The sequence below is a fragment of the Muscardinus avellanarius genome (genome assembly GCF_963383645.1).
Source record: "Muscardinus avellanarius genome assembly, chromosome: 8".
Classification (NCBI taxonomy): domain Eukaryota; kingdom Metazoa; phylum Chordata; class Mammalia; order Rodentia; family Gliridae; genus Muscardinus; species Muscardinus avellanarius.
In genome coordinates, this window is record NC_137794.1 from 88,437,306 (window position 1) to 88,452,627 (window position 15,322).

The 15,322-nt window shown below is 39.2% G+C and overlaps 1 protein-coding gene across 8 annotated transcripts in view; it reads left to right on the forward strand.

The window, feature by feature from the left end:
* Positions 1-15,322, forward strand: part of MYB (MYB proto-oncogene, transcription factor) — a gene marked incomplete at both ends in the record, with an annotated part of 37,985 nt that overhangs the window by 2,210 nt on the left and 20,453 nt on the right. For 2 of the 8 annotated variants that reach the window (XM_080700298.1, XM_080700301.1), the window contains 8 exons: positions 2,289-2,406; positions 4,229-4,300; positions 5,965-6,057; positions 6,507-6,727; positions 8,521-8,755; positions 10,480-10,560; positions 11,199-11,303; positions 13,385-13,639. In XM_080700298.1, the coding sequence (XP_080556424.1) occupies positions 2,289-2,406; positions 4,229-4,300; positions 5,965-6,057; positions 6,507-6,727; positions 8,521-8,755; positions 10,480-10,560; positions 11,199-11,303; positions 13,385-13,639 (1,180 nt within the window). Of the gene's footprint in view, positions 1-2,288; positions 2,407-4,228; positions 4,301-5,964; positions 6,058-6,506; positions 6,728-8,520; positions 8,756-10,479; positions 10,561-11,198; positions 11,304-13,384; positions 13,640-14,518; positions 14,882-15,322 lie in introns of all 8 variants that reach the window. The other 6 variants (XM_080700295.1, XM_080700297.1, XM_080700296.1 and 3 more) reach the window with 6 other exon arrangements.

The following is a 15,322-nucleotide window of genomic DNA, read 5'->3' on the forward strand; positions in this document are numbered from 1 at the left end:
CGAAGACACGGAGGCTTCATTTACGCGCGCTGGAAAGTACCTTAGAAATAGAACCTATGCTTTATGTACAGGTGAGGAACCGAGGTCCCCAGAAAAGGAAGTGATGTGTCCCGTCGCTCAGCCAGGCGGAGGCAGAGCTAGGTCTAGCACCTCAGCCTCCAGACCCGGTCCGGAGACTCCTGCTCCTTCTCACCTGATGCGGGCTGCCCCCTGGGGGCTCCTGAGTAGTTGCTTGTCCGTAGGTTAAGCTGTTACCAAGAGAGAGTGCCCAGTCATATAGTTTGAGTAATGTCGACAGTTCTGAACATACAACTTCCAGATCTAGCCAATTAACTGAAAAGTTGGTTTGTGTTGAGTCTGTGACTGCTTTCAGGTTCCTTTGGTTTTCTTGATATCCCGGATCCGTCACAAGGGCTACTTCATTTGTGAGCTTTCACAGGAGCTCACTTCCAACCTATCAAAAGATGCTGACCTACAGCTCTGGGTTTAGAGCAACCTTTTTTGGGGGGTGGGAGGGAGCTTTATAATTCTACATTTCATATAAAAGGAAAACTATTGTAGATATTATTTATTTATTTATTTATTTATTTATTTATTTATTTATTTTGGTGGAACTGGGGTTCCTGAAATCCCTTCTTCCTCCGGGCTACACTCCCAGACCTATTTTATATTTTTGAAACAGGGTCTCTTACGCCAGCGCGGCTGGCTTCGAACCTGCGCTATCCTCCTGTCTCCGCCTCCCAAGCGCGGGGATTACAAGCGTGCGCCACCACGCCCGGCTTTATTGTAGATATTATTGATCATAAGTTTACTGCCTACTATTTATAGGAGGAAACAGATCTAGGCCCATTATTTCAAAGGATAGACACTAAATGAAAAAAATACAGATTATGGATATACTTTGGTAGGATTACGTGTGTGTGTGTGTGTGGTGTGGCAATATTTTAAGTTTAGATCATATCCTGTCACCATTCAACTTGGACCATCAGATTGTTGCCCAAAATACTTTAAAACTATAAGAACCCAATTCAGGATTTTTGCTCAGCACCTTTTCTTGACTTGTAGGGGTTGGTAATATATGCTTGTGAGTTAGTTTGGGAAGACAAACCCTGTTATGAATATACATTTCCTTTTAAAAATAATAATAATTTGCATTATGACATTGATATATATCATTGTTTTTATCATCTGTCTCAATTTGGTGAATTTCTCAATATTACAATGAAAAAATTTTAGTGAAGTTTCTGAGAGTATGAGTTTTTAGATATTGTATAAGGAAAACTATAACTAAAATAAACTTTCACTTACTCTCATCCATTAAATATTTGACAAATAATCACTAAGTATAGAGTTCAGAGTCATAAAAATTCAAAGTTTTAGTCAACTCTGTAAAAGGAAAGCTCTTTTGAAAATAGTAACAGCATTCAGTCAGAGACACTTGATAGTCAAACTCTTACTCTTATTTTTTTCTGTCTCTGACTGAATGCTGTTTAAAATATCTTAAAATATACCTAATTCAAAATTGAGGGATTTCCCCCCAGGAGAAATCTATGGGTGTGAAAAAACCCATTACTATTTTCAAAACTTAGTTACTCTGGAAACTGAGCACTGTAAACATGGCCACAAGTTGGGTCAATCAGGTCTAGAGTTTTGAACACTTTGATACTTTGTTAGTTGCAAAAGAGTCTGGTCACTTGATAGTCCTATCATTCTCCGGGTTTTAAAATGTTTTCCTTTTATATTGTCCTAATCCTCTACTCTTTAAGGGATGGCTATAATTATGTCATTGGATATATTATTCCTTAATTTTTTATTTTAATAAAACAGCAGCCCCATTAAAATAACATCATTGATTTGCTTATTCTGTTTGGAAAATATTATTTAAATGATGTGACATCTGCCAACGATTTTGAGAATGTACTTAAGGGACATAGGCTCTTGTTCTTTTCCTTGTCCTCCCCATTAAGTTTTAAATTGAAACCTTCATTGGTTGGAGGGTTGCCAAATGTGTAACTTGTCACTGGTCTAACAGTAACAGCAGGTTCAAACATGCCAGGCAAGAGGAAAGTGCCAGGCCCTTGGCTGTATCTGTGGATACCAGTAACAGCAGAACCAGTTTACACCACTAGAGCAACAGAATGCAGAAAACAACCTCGTTGTGCAACTTTCCAAAGTTTGATCTTCATAACCTTTGAACAGCTGGTTGGGGAGTTTTTGCATAGGTTTTGTAATCCAGTCGTTTAACTCCTCTTGTTTCAGCCCAAGTCTGCCCGTTCTTATTTCTGCAGCATATACAGTAGTGACGAGGATGATGAAGACATTGAGATGTGCGACCATGACTACGATGGGCTGCTTCCCAAGTCTGGAAAACGTCACTTGGGGAAAACTAGGTGGACCAGGGAGGAGGTAACTAATCACTTTATCAAAACATGGAAAGAAGGTAGCAGGTGTCATTTACGAAGAACAAAATTCCAGCTGAACTCCAAGCACATGAACGTGTTAGCAACCTCTTCCAGAGCGTCTCCGAGCCTGCCTGAGCGGCACACTCTCCTCTCACCACGCCCCCACACATTCACAGCTCCAGCCATCTCCCGTTCCTCCATAGTTCTTTGAATGACTTCTCTTTCTCCCTTCATGTTTCAGCTGTGTTTCCCTCTGCCTGTGGAGTGCTCACTGTTGGGCCCTACCACTTCGTCCTGCTTCTTCCCTATCTATAGACACTGCCTCTCCTGCGAAGGCATTCCTGGCTTCCTCTAGCAGGGTTGATGTACCCTCCTGTGTTTCCATGCCATTGGGTCCTTGTGCTGTGACATATGTGTCTCTCCCAGTAGACTGCAAGCCTCTTGAGGGTAGGGCTAAATATGTCTGTTCATCTTTGTCTTCCCTGAACCCAGAATTACTTGCTACAAACTTGGATATTAATAAATATTCCCTAAATGAATGGATGAATTGCTATTTTCAAAAACAAAAGAATAAGACAAAACACTCATAGAAATCATCTTGTTATAATATATGCATTTAATATTCTTGATATGTAATATTCCACAAAGCCATACACATAAAAGTGTTTTTTTCTAAAGGCATTCAGTAGTGGATAGAGATGTATTTCCACATTTCTTTTTCTACTGGATTATCAAAAGTATGATCCTTTTAGGAAAGGGAAAATCCTTTGAAGCAAAATTATTAATGTGTGAGGAAGTTTTCTTTAATGTTTTCAAGAATTTTGCCACTAATTTTAGTGGATTTTGTGTTAACATAAATGATAGTAACTCTCCTTCAGTTCTATCACATTCTGTTTCCTTTAGACCCAAGCCCCCGGTGACAGGCCCAAAGGATTTCCAGTAAGGCACATAGGAGATGCCTATTTTCCCTGTAGAGATGATGGATGTTGGATGATCCTTAGGGAAATAGAAGTTCTGTTGTTTCTCTAAATTCCTTTGTTTATCTTAAACCAGGGTTTTGCATTGTATATGAATGTTACCTTTGCAGAAACATAAGAAAGAACACATTTAGAAAGACATTTTTGAGCCAGTAGGAGGAACCAATTGCCCAGGAGTGTTTAGTGTCTTCTGTGTTCTAATTCATCTGGTCATATTTAAACCGTGAATATATTGATTAAAAAGCTAAATAATTTTATTATATTATGTACTCCTTCAACTTTAAGTATGAAAAGTTTCCTTCTATTTTTTATGAGAGAGATGGAACCAATTGGAAATTCTCTATTAATACTTCAAGATCCTATCTACTGCCACAGTTAAATGGTCACTAACATTGAAGTGGTTACTAACTAGATGGTTACTAACAATGAAATCTAACATTGGAATTCATTTTTTTTCCTCACCAAAATAAAATTCTCTAACAGTTTATATTAAAAACTCAATAGGTGTCAGGTATTATTGTGAATATTTTGAATAATTACCTTATGTAATACCCAAGCAACCCCACTGATTTCAGTATTCCTATTTAGATGACAAAATTAAGATCTGGAAAGATAAAAGGGATACAAAATTATATAACTAATTAATGGCTGAGTCAACATAAAACTTGTCCAACTCTAAATAAATCCCCACTCTAAGCCAGTATCATATTAATATTTGTTATATTTGGATACTTTTGGGAGATTTGTTTTGCCTTGATTCGATGGTAGGAATAATTCCCTTGTTCACTATAACTTGAATGGTTACTCAGTAAATGGCTGATATCCTAGGATTACCTTTAAATGTCTTAGGATGAAAAACTCAAGAAGTTGGTGGAACAGAATGGAACAGACGACTGGAAAGTTATTGCCAACTATCTCCCGGTAAGTTAGTCAATTTTTTTTCTCTCTGTAAAAGAAAAGCTCCTCCCAGAGGTCCAAATAAAATATTCTAGAAGAGATTATTAAGACATTATATATATTTGATCACCTATAAGTAGAAGGAGATGCTATTTCTATCATTTATATTTTATATTATAACATATAATTGAGGCTTCTAAATAATTAAAAGATGTTCGCAACATTTTTAAAATAATTGCTTATTGTTTTGTCTTTTGATTTATTAAATAATATAAATTAGCATTCTGATGATTTGTCACATGGTAGATGATTAAACTCGATCTTTGTGCCCAGTCAGCACAAAGTGATGGAAATTCCCCATTTCCATCACTAGTCATATTTTTGGTCCCCAGGTTTAAAGTTCTAGAGCACTTTTTCATCAATCCCACTATCCTGTCCCCTATATCCAAGCAGTTGCTGAGGAACCTGAAGTTCCTTCACAGTACTTCTTAACCTTTTCCTTCCGTGGCTGGGCTACAAGTTCAGTCTTTTGGCCTTTCCTCTGGGCTATTACAATGTCTTCCTAACCAGCTGCCCCACTTTCCATTTTTCTATCCATCCCAAACACCATCAGCATACGTAGCTTCCTGAAATGCATCTGGACCATATCTCTTCAAAACCAGCAGTGATGGTGGGGCATATAGTTAAGTGGTAGAACACTTGCCTAGTATGTGAAAGACCTTGGGTTTGATCCACCACGAAAACAAAACAAAACAAAAACCCATCGTTGGTGACTTAGAATCACATAAATTAAGTAAACTGCTTGGCCTGGCACCCAGAGGTCCTCCCGTATACAGGAGCCCAAGCTTGCAGCTCCTTTGTTGTTTCTACCTCCTTTCCACAAGCAGGAGGAGAAGGTGGGCTCTCTGCATGTCTTAAAATGCCCTTGCATATTGTCTGTGTATGACTTCCTTTCCCCTCTGGACTCCTGGTGACCTCATCTCTTAGAGTGTTCTCTCTTTGCTTTTCCAGTCAGAAGTTAAGACTATCCCTAAAGTCTATATCAAGAGCTCTTTTGGATTCCGCCTAAGGAATCAATTTCTTCTCCTAAGGGGATGCTTCTCTCCCCACCCCAATAGCATTTTGCTTTGGTTTCTTCTTACATATGAATCAAATTCAGCATTCTGTTATAGTTAGTTATATCTTTGTCTTTTCCTCATAAGATTACAGACTCCTATAAAGTAGAACTTATCTTTTATAATCTTTATTCCTTCTGCAATATATTTATTGTCCTCAATGCATATCTCTTCATATGAATGAGGAGCAAATTTTAGCCCTACAGGTCAGTTTCTATCAAAGCCTGACAATATGCAGTCTCTAATACGTCTTTAACCATGTAGGCCTTCCCACATGCCACAGAGTAAGTTTTAGTTAGATTGACAGGGACATGTGCCATATGATTTTTTTTATTTGTATGGCATGATAGTTCTTCTAAGGAAGCAGAGCTTTTAATTTTAGATGCAACTTTGATATATCTTTTTTATAACTTCGATATATTGTTTTTGATATATTATTTAGCCTGTAAGTTATAAGGAGGTAGGCTATCTGCATGTCTTAAAATGTCCTTGCATATTGTCTTTCTATGACTCAGCTTAAACAGTCTTCACACTCATCATTCCTATGTTTATAACGGTGCATACTTTGTCTAGAATCGGACAGATGTGCAGTGCCAACACCGCTGGCAGAAAGTACTAAATCCTGAGCTCATCAAGGGTCCTTGGACCAAAGAGGAAGACCAGAGAGTAAGTTCTGTCTTCATGGATGTGTGAATCATAAGGATATTCCTAACCAGGTGTGGTGATACAGGCCTGGCATTCCAATACTTGGGAAGCTGAGACCGCAGGATTGCAGGTCCATGGCTAACCTGAGCAACTAGGGAACTGTGCCTTGAAATAAAAAATAAAGTAGTGCTGAGGGCATAGCTCAGAGATAGAGCACCCCTGGGTTCAATTCCCAGTATCACACACACACACACAAAGAATAGTCCCAAAACATCTTTGTTGAGTGTTTTCCAATCTGAGAAAGCAGGTAAGGTATACAAACAGGAATTAAGTACTCCATCCCCATGTTTCCAATGAATGAAAGCAGATTTCTGGAAGATTTCTAAAGAACTTTGTAACAGTGAAGAATGATTACACTGGCTCATTACATAACATTAAAACATAGGTTATTTTTGTGTGTTTATCTGAAGGTGATAGAGCTTGTACAGAAATACGGTCCGAAACGTTGGTCTGTTATTGCCAAGCACTTAAAAGGGAGAATTGGAAAACAATGTAGGGAGAGGTGGCATAACCACTTGAATCCAGAAGTTAAGAAAACCTCCTGGACAGAAGAGGAAGACAGAATTATTTACCAGGCACACAAGAGACTGGGGAACAGATGGGCAGAAATCGCAAAGCTACTGCCTGGACGGTAATACTATGTCGACAAATCTATTGATTGGGAAGAATGAGGGAGTGGGTGTTGAACATTCTGTCTGAAATGTATGAATGAATTACATCCCATCAGTTGTGTTTCCTTTTGAACCAGAAGAGATCTTAGGCTTTATCTGATTGGGGACTTTGAAGATCCATGTAGTGGTGAGGCTTGGGCCAAGTTATTTTTGTTTTGTTTTGTTTACTTTCCTCAGCCTCTTTCCTCATTTGCAAAAGAAGAGATAAACCATTTCAAAGACATACTGTTAGGATCAAGTCAAATTAATGTCATTGCTCTTTTAAAATACCAAACAAACATAGGGAAGAGAACCGAGGACAGATGGATCTGTCTTTGATCAGAGTTCACCAGAGTGGCTCAGTGACTGGCTACCATTGTGGTAGCTATTGAGCTACTGTTTTCAAAATACCAGCATTCAATTAATTGTAGCACTTGACTAATTCATTTTGTTTTGAATAAAGAAATAACATATTTTTTGAAGTGACTGTACTTTCAGGTTTTTAAATAATGTCAATGTAATACTTTGTCTTTAATAAACGAGGCGAGAAAATGACTTCCTACTGAAGGATAACCGGGAACGCTCATTCTTCTCTCATCTTCCTCATGTAATAGAACATAACTGATTTTGCTTATTTGGGAAAATAATTTTTGCTACAAGTTTTAAGATAAAAATATCAAAGGTATTTTTATCCTTGAGCTTGTTAATGCAAAAGTGGAGAAAGGGTTGTTTCAAAGATGACTCCTGCCATGTTTCCTTGTGATTCTCCAAAGCATTTCCTCCCTCGTGGTCCAGTAAAAGTGTAGAGAAGTCAAGAGGCCGGTCAGAGGAGGCCTTGTCTCCCCTGTCGTCTAGGAGGATGTGCTGTTGATTCTTCTAAAATCTGAAGGGACAGTTGAACTTCCTTTTTCTTTAGCACACATTCTCCCACCTCTATGAAAATAGGAAAAGGAGTCTTAAACCTTTTTCTTTTCACTTTCTTTTTTTAAGAATTTTTTTCTGAGAGTTGAAAATTTTTAGTAAAAGTGCAGTTTTTCAAAAGAAAGGAAGGAGCTGGGCATGGTGGCACATGCTTGTAATCCCAGTACTTGGGAGGCTGAGACAAGAGGATTACAGGTTCTTGGTCAGCCTTGGCAACTTGGTGAGACCCTATTTCAAAATAAAGAATAAAATTAAAATAGGGCTGGGGATGTAACGCAGAGATTTCAACCCCCAATATTACAAACAAACAAACAAAAAAAAAAAAACTGATAGTTTTTTTTTGTTCCCAATTCCTCGCTGTAGTTCTGTAAGAGGTAAAGAATACACATTGGAAGCACCATTATCATTCCCAGACTCGACCAAGTCCGTGTTGTGATGTGCAGGCTCTGCTAAGCTACACTTGAAGGGGTATTTTTTTAAAAAAAAAAAACAGCAAGAACTTTTAAGATGTATTAGAGTCCTGTACCACAAATGATCAGAACCGATATTGAAAGGTTATTGAACATACTCCTTTACCTTGGAAACAAAATAGTTTAAATAAAAAGTACAAGTTTTTAGAAAACTCCATGCATTCTTAGTTATATGAGTAAGATAAATCTATTAATTTTTAAGTTAGGCAACAGGGAACGCATGACCATAGGAAGTAGAAAAGACCGAAGCAGTTGAAAAGGGAAAACAACTGTTCATTGAACTAAAGAAAAGATTTCTGTTAGAAACTGTTTTCTGTCTATTAACTCTAATCTGAATTGAAATTTTTGTTTGTAAAATTTTTATGTGACATATTTCTGTGCAGGACTGATAATGCTATCAAGAACCACTGGAATTCTACAATGCGTCGGAAGGTAGAACAGGAAGGTTATCTGCAGGAGTCTTCTAAAGCCAGCCAGCCACCAGGGGCCACAAGTTTCCAGAAGAACAATCATTTAATGGGTTTTCCTCATGCTCCACCTTCGTCTCAACTCCCTCCATCTGGCCAGACCTCAGTCAACAACGACTATTCCTATTACCACATCTCTGAAGCACAAAATGTAAGCCTTTCCTAAGAATTTAGTTTAATGAGAGAGATGATTTTATTTTTTTAGCTACAGGCAATAATATAGTTTATAGTTATATACTTTTCAGGGAGTTTCCTAAACATGATCACAACTGATCTTCATCTTTGCCATTTGAAGTAGATAGGGGTAAATGTGATTCATAGATCCCAAAATGAGGGTGTAAGGTTGTTAAGTAACTTCCTGGGTTAAAAAGTTCACAGAGATCGTGCCCCATAAAATCCACGTCATTTGCTTCTAACTTGCTGCTTCAAATCTGATTTAAAATTAGCTTTTGAATGTAAATTTACTTAAAAGACTGATGAAGAAGAGTGAGGAGGGAAATGCATTTGTAGTCTAGTAATTTTTTCTTCCACAATGAAAACTGAGTGTAATATAACATTTAAAGAAGAGATAGCCTAGCCAGGCATGGTGACGCATGCTTGTAATCCCAATACTTGCGAGGCTGAGACAGAAAGATTGCAGGTTCAAGAAAAGACTCAGAAATTTAGTGAGACCCTCAACAACCTAGCAAGACACTGTTTTAAACTAAAAAGGCTGGACCTGGTGGCCTTGCTTGTAATCCCAGCATTCGAGAGGCCTCAGAGACCAGAGGATCTCAGTTCTCGAACAGCCTCAGCTACTCCTTAGTGAGGCCCTTCGCAACTCAGTGAGATCCTGTTTCAAACATAAAAAGGACTAAAAAATAGGGCTGGGGGTGTAGCTTGAAGGTAGAATGCCCTTTGGGTTCCATCCCCGTTACCGCAAAAACTAAATAAATAAATAAACTAAAAAAGGTATGGGGTGTACCTTGGAGGTAGAATGTTTCTGGATTTAATTCCCAGTACCATCACCACCAATAATAATAATAATAATAATAATAATAATAATAATAATAATAATAATGAAGAGATAGCTGAGATATAGTGGATGATCCTAAGGTCAATTCTGATAGCGATCAAGTAGAAATGTCTTTATTCTTTCATTAACTCTGAGTCAAGAGCAGAGCTTTTATGACACCGATTCTCTGATGTCCTTTTATATCTTTGCATTGATGTGATTCCTTCCTCATTTCTAGACATGTATATCTAGGGAATGGCATAATTTAGAGTGGGTAGAAAAAAGAAGAGAGAAAATAAAAAAAATTAATCTTATAACTAATAGTAATAAATGATGAAATTTACCCAAGAATACAGAGTTCATATACAAATGATATGCAAAACAATTTCCTAAATGGTTTTTACTCTCCTCTATCTGTTCCATGAATTTGACTACAGATTTTCTGGAAAGCTCTCAGGTGACTGAATTATTGTAAGAGGCTCTGTACTTTTTACTAAAGCTCATAATTGCCCCAAGAAAAATATGCCAAGTTACAAACAGGTAGTACCCTCATTTTTTCCCATCAAAACTTCTTTCATACTCTCACAAATGTAGAATGTATTTTAGACTATATTTCTATTTTGCTTTTCTCTAATAAAGGAATGCTTCCTGTCAGGATTGAGGAGCACTTTAAATTTCTCTTACTATGCTGCTTTAGACATTTAGCCATTTTTAAAGTCCTAAGGTGCACATGAGAGGCGGTTCCTGTTTTTTAATTGTTCCGTGAATTTTATCAGTAAAATGCTTTCATCCCTCATCCTGGCATAAAACTTCAGGAAGCCAAATCCCCGAAGCAAATGCAACCATGAATGACCGGCCTTCATTTTCCCTTTTCCTTCTAGGTCTCCAGTCACGTCCCGTATCCTGTAGCCTTACATGTAAATATAGTCAATGTTCCTCAGCCGGCTGCTGCAGCTATCCAGGTAGGAGCATCTTACAAAGAAAGGCATGCTCTGGGCAAGGCGCTGCTTTTGAGGAATGCTTTCTTTCTTTTATCTAGACACTTATTTTCTTTCCTTTCTGTAAGACTTTTATTGGTACATTGTAATCTCACATCACTATGTAGTCCCTAGTGAGCAGGGGATGCGTGCACACAGCACTTGGAGAGCTCCCCAACTCCCTCTCCCCCCACTCCCTCTCCTTCCCCATACGTGGTGATGTTGAGATTGGCCTTAGTAATTTCCCATATGTACATAACTTCAGTGGCAGTAAACACTCCTTTCCACCTGCTCAAACTAAGTAAAAAGGAAAGGTTATAGTAGAGAGGAGGGCGGAGTTCAGGCCAGCATTCTTCCACTCTGGGCTTCTGGAGTGAGCCTGCTCTGGAACTTTCTGATGTTCATGGTTACAAGTTGAAACAACTCATCACTGTAGCCTCAGGTCTCCCCACGTTGCTTTTATGTCTGAAATAACATTTAGTAACATTTCTATAACCCTGAAACTCAACTGGTGTTGGAGCCCCTTGGGCTGTGTGTGGTACCTCAGACTCCAAGCTACTGCCACAATATTTGTAGCTTCCAATCAGACCTTTGTATTTCCCCCTCTTCACTCATCATTCCAGAGACACTATAATGATGAGGACCCTGAGAAAGAAAAGCGAATAAAGGAATTAGAATTGCTCCTAATGTCAACTGAGAATGAACTGAAAGGGCAGCAGGCATTACCGGTAAGAATGTCACTGTGGCGGGGACGACATTGGAGGGGTGTGGAGAGAGTTTTATCGCCATACTCTTCTGCATCATTTCTCTTCTTTTCTAAATATTATACCAGCCAAGTTTCTATGTCTCAGTCAGTTAACCATCTTTAAACAGAAGTAGTTGCTAGTAATATAATAGTTGGTATCAGAATGTTTAACTAATTTGAAAGTGGTCTCCCCCCCCCCACAGTAACAGTGGAAGTGGTCTTTTGATATTGCAATAGAAACACAGTATCTGTTTGCCCTTGCATCACTTATTTTTTTTCTCCAGAAGGACTACAATCAATTCAAAGATTAGAAAGGATAGAATAAGTGGAGCCTGCCTTTTTTTTTTTTAAACAAAGCTGTATATCTATATGGTCCCTATTTGTTTGAATTTTTTCTTTTTCTGTCCTTTTCTTTTTCTTTTGCGGAACTAGGGATGGAACCCAGGGGCACTGCATCTTCGAGCTACAACCCCAGTCCTATTTTTTAGTTAGTTAGTTTATTTATTTATTTATTTTGCGGTACTGAGGATGGAACCCAAGGGCATTCTACCTCTGAGCTACACCTCCATCTCTATTTTTTATTTTTTATTTTGAAACTGGGTCTCACTGAGTTGCAAAGGGCCTAAGTAGCTGAGGTTGTTCTTGAACCTCGATCCTCCAGTCTTAGCCTCCCGAATGCTAGGATTACAAGCGTGCACCACCATGTCCAGCTAGTTTTTGTTTTTTGAAACAAGGTCTCACTGAGTTGCGAAGGGTCTAAGTAGCTGAGGCTGCCTGGGAACTGCGATCCCCGCAAATGCTGGGATTTCAAGTGTGTGCCACCATGCCGGGCTTCTGTTATTTTCTTAACCATGTATTTTATAATCTCAAACAACTCAATGCATACACATCAATATATACATGTAAAATGTCATATATTTATATATAGGATATATAAATATGCATAAAATTTATAAGGAGATATATAATATAAAACCTCTATTTAAATAATATCAGCATAAAATGGGATTGGTGGCACATGCTTGTAATCCCCGCGCTTGGGAGGCGGAGACAGGAGGATCGCACAGGTTCGAAGCCAGCAGCGCTGGCTTAAAAGACCCTGTTTCCAAATAAAAATATAAAAATAGGTCTGGGAGTGTAGCCCGGAGGTAGAAGGGCTTCCAGGAACCCCAGTACCACCAAAAATAAATAAATTAATTAAATAAAAATAAATAAATAACATCAGCTGCTCTCTATTTTGCATGCATGAAAACCTGTGCACGCTAATACTGAATTCTGGACATCATTGTTTTTAGTGATTGGGAAGCAAATTGGGAAAGTAGCCTGTACTTTGTAACATATGTAGCTAACCAACAAAGTGAATAAAAGAGAAGTGATACCTCATAGATATTCTTAGGGGGACAGCTTTTTTTTTTGTTGTTAAATAATAAAATGCTTATGTGCACATGCTAGTTCGGCCACTTTATAACTTTAGTTAAATGTTTTGCAATTTCTGCTATTGCGCGGTCCTACTGTAAGGAGACTTCTGTTAATTTACTCTTCTGCTTTCCTGACCACGTTGACCTGGCAGCCCTTCACTGCATCAGTGCCATCTGTCGCCTTAAAAAGGGATAGAAGCAACAGGAGCAGGTGTGGATAAAAGCAACTCAACTCTGCATCCTCTAGTCTTTTACTAGGTTTGAAGGCAAGCATTGATGGATCTTTTGCAAGTTATAGTCACAGCAAAAATTGATAGACCTTTTGCAAATTTTACTCAAGTGGATTTCTAAGATACTCAATATGAGAATGCTGTGCTTTGTAGCCCCATAACTTGAAGTTTTAAACAAAAAGATACCAATTAAGGTAATCATGTAGTTACGAACTAGAGCACTGTTGAGAAGCAAGGGCTTGCATTGACACAAAGGAAACATCTTGACAACTGTTTCATAGGCATAGGTTTTGGATGATGCAACTACTTTTATCTTTCCTCCAACAGCATCTGACACCTTGTGCAACATCATTCTTAAGTTCCTTCTTCCTTCTTCTCCCCGCTCTTTATTTCTACACCGCACCCCCCTCCATCAGACACAGAACCACACATGCAGCTACCCGGGGTGGCACAGCACCTCCATTGCCGACCACACCAGACCTCATGGGGACAGTGCACCTGTTTCCTGTTTGGGAGAACACCACTCCACTCCATCTCTGCCAGTGGATCCCGGTTCCCTACCTGAAGAAAGCGCCTCGCCAGCAAGGTGCATGATCGTCCACCAGGGCACCATCCTGGATAATGTTAAGAACCTCTTAGAATTTGCAGAAACACTCCAATTTATAGATTCTGTAAGTAGAATTGTTAAAGCAAGTTAATGTTCGTAGAAGGGAAGTAGAAAACTCATTTTAGAAATCGTTGCCATTTTCTATTTTAAATATGTTATTGGCCTAGAGTCATGTAAAGAGAAAAGCATGATTTTAGTCTAAATGATCTTTTTTTCCTGAGATCTGATTTCAGAGGCTCCCCAAGAAAAGGGGCAGCTTTTCACACTTTTCTTTCAAAAGACATTTTTAAGAAATAATGAAGTTGATGACTTATAAAGTAGAGCTCAGGTTATGGAAGTGGCATTTGAGTTTTAAATAAGTTTTTTTTTAAATTTTGCTTCTTTGTGCTTCTCTAAAATTTTGCATTGCTGTGGGTAGCCCATTAATAATCATGTTTACTTGGAGCTTGAAGCAACCTTTTAGCACATTTAAAGTGATAATCATTTCATGGGTGAGAGTGACTCTACAAAATACTGGACATTATCAGTCCCATTGGTTCACCAAGATAAATCATCTTTCTTGAAACAAATTTGTGTTCAGGCCAGCAAACACACTTCTTTTCCTTGGTTTCTGAGTTGGCTAGAATCATTTACTATGCACCTATTGGACAGGGGATGGATAATGCCATGGTATCCCTTCCAGAAAGCTTTTCTGTTTGCTTTAGATTGCGTGTGAATGACAGTCAGGAGCTCCCGCAGCACACGCATAGGATCAGCCTCCAGGCAGCTCACAGGCCCCTCTGATGCCGGGTGACAGAATAACTTTCCCCCGAGGCTGGAAGAGGTCCAGCAAGCGGGCCCCACCCAGGGTTTCTTTGCTTGTACCATCTCTTTCTTGGCGCTGTGTGTCTTGTGATGGTGGAACACACTATCTCAAAGCTCTGTGCCTCCCACGTTGTTTCAGGACTCTTCATCCTGGTGTGATTCCAGCAGTTTTGAATTCTCTGAAGAAACAGCTATTTCAGCTAGCCAACACCACCCAGGCAAAGCCCTCCAGCTTCCGCAGAGAGAGGGCAGTGGGAATAGATCTGCGGGAGAGCCTGGCCCGAGGGTGAACAGACGCGTGTTGAGCGAGGGTTCGCTCGACCCGCCCAGGCCCTCAGCTCCTGAGAGGCACAGCACAGTTCCACTGGTCATCCTTCGAAAAAAGCGGGGCCAGGCCAGCCCCGTAGCCACTGGAGACTCTAGCTCCTTCCTCTTTGCTGACGTCAGCAGTTCAAGTCCCAAGGGTTCCCCTGTCAAAAGCCTGCCCTTCTCTCCCTCACAGGTAGAGCGAAACCTCTGCACAGCTGTTACTAATTTTCAACATACACACCTGAGCCTTAATAATCTAGAAACTAACCCTTTGGAACAAATGACTAATGATGGCTGCTCTTGCCGATTTCATTCTGGTACTGATCTAGCTGTGGCCAAGTTGCGTCGCCTGCAGGAGTTCAGGCTGGCTGCTGGCCAACTGATGGTGTCGTCCAGATTCTTTCTCTTTCACTTTTTTGGTGGTTTGGAAGGTAGTTAGTTGCATGAGATGTGCTGCTATTTCTTTCCACACTAGAATGTAATATTTCTGTCTCTTCTTCTTTTTCCCATGTGATCTCTCCCTTTTATAATAATTTTAACTTTTTCTTTTGCTTCTTTGTTCATTTATTATGTGATTCACTGACCCTGGGGAGGAGGAAACCAAATTATGATTGCATAACTTTTGAGTTACAAC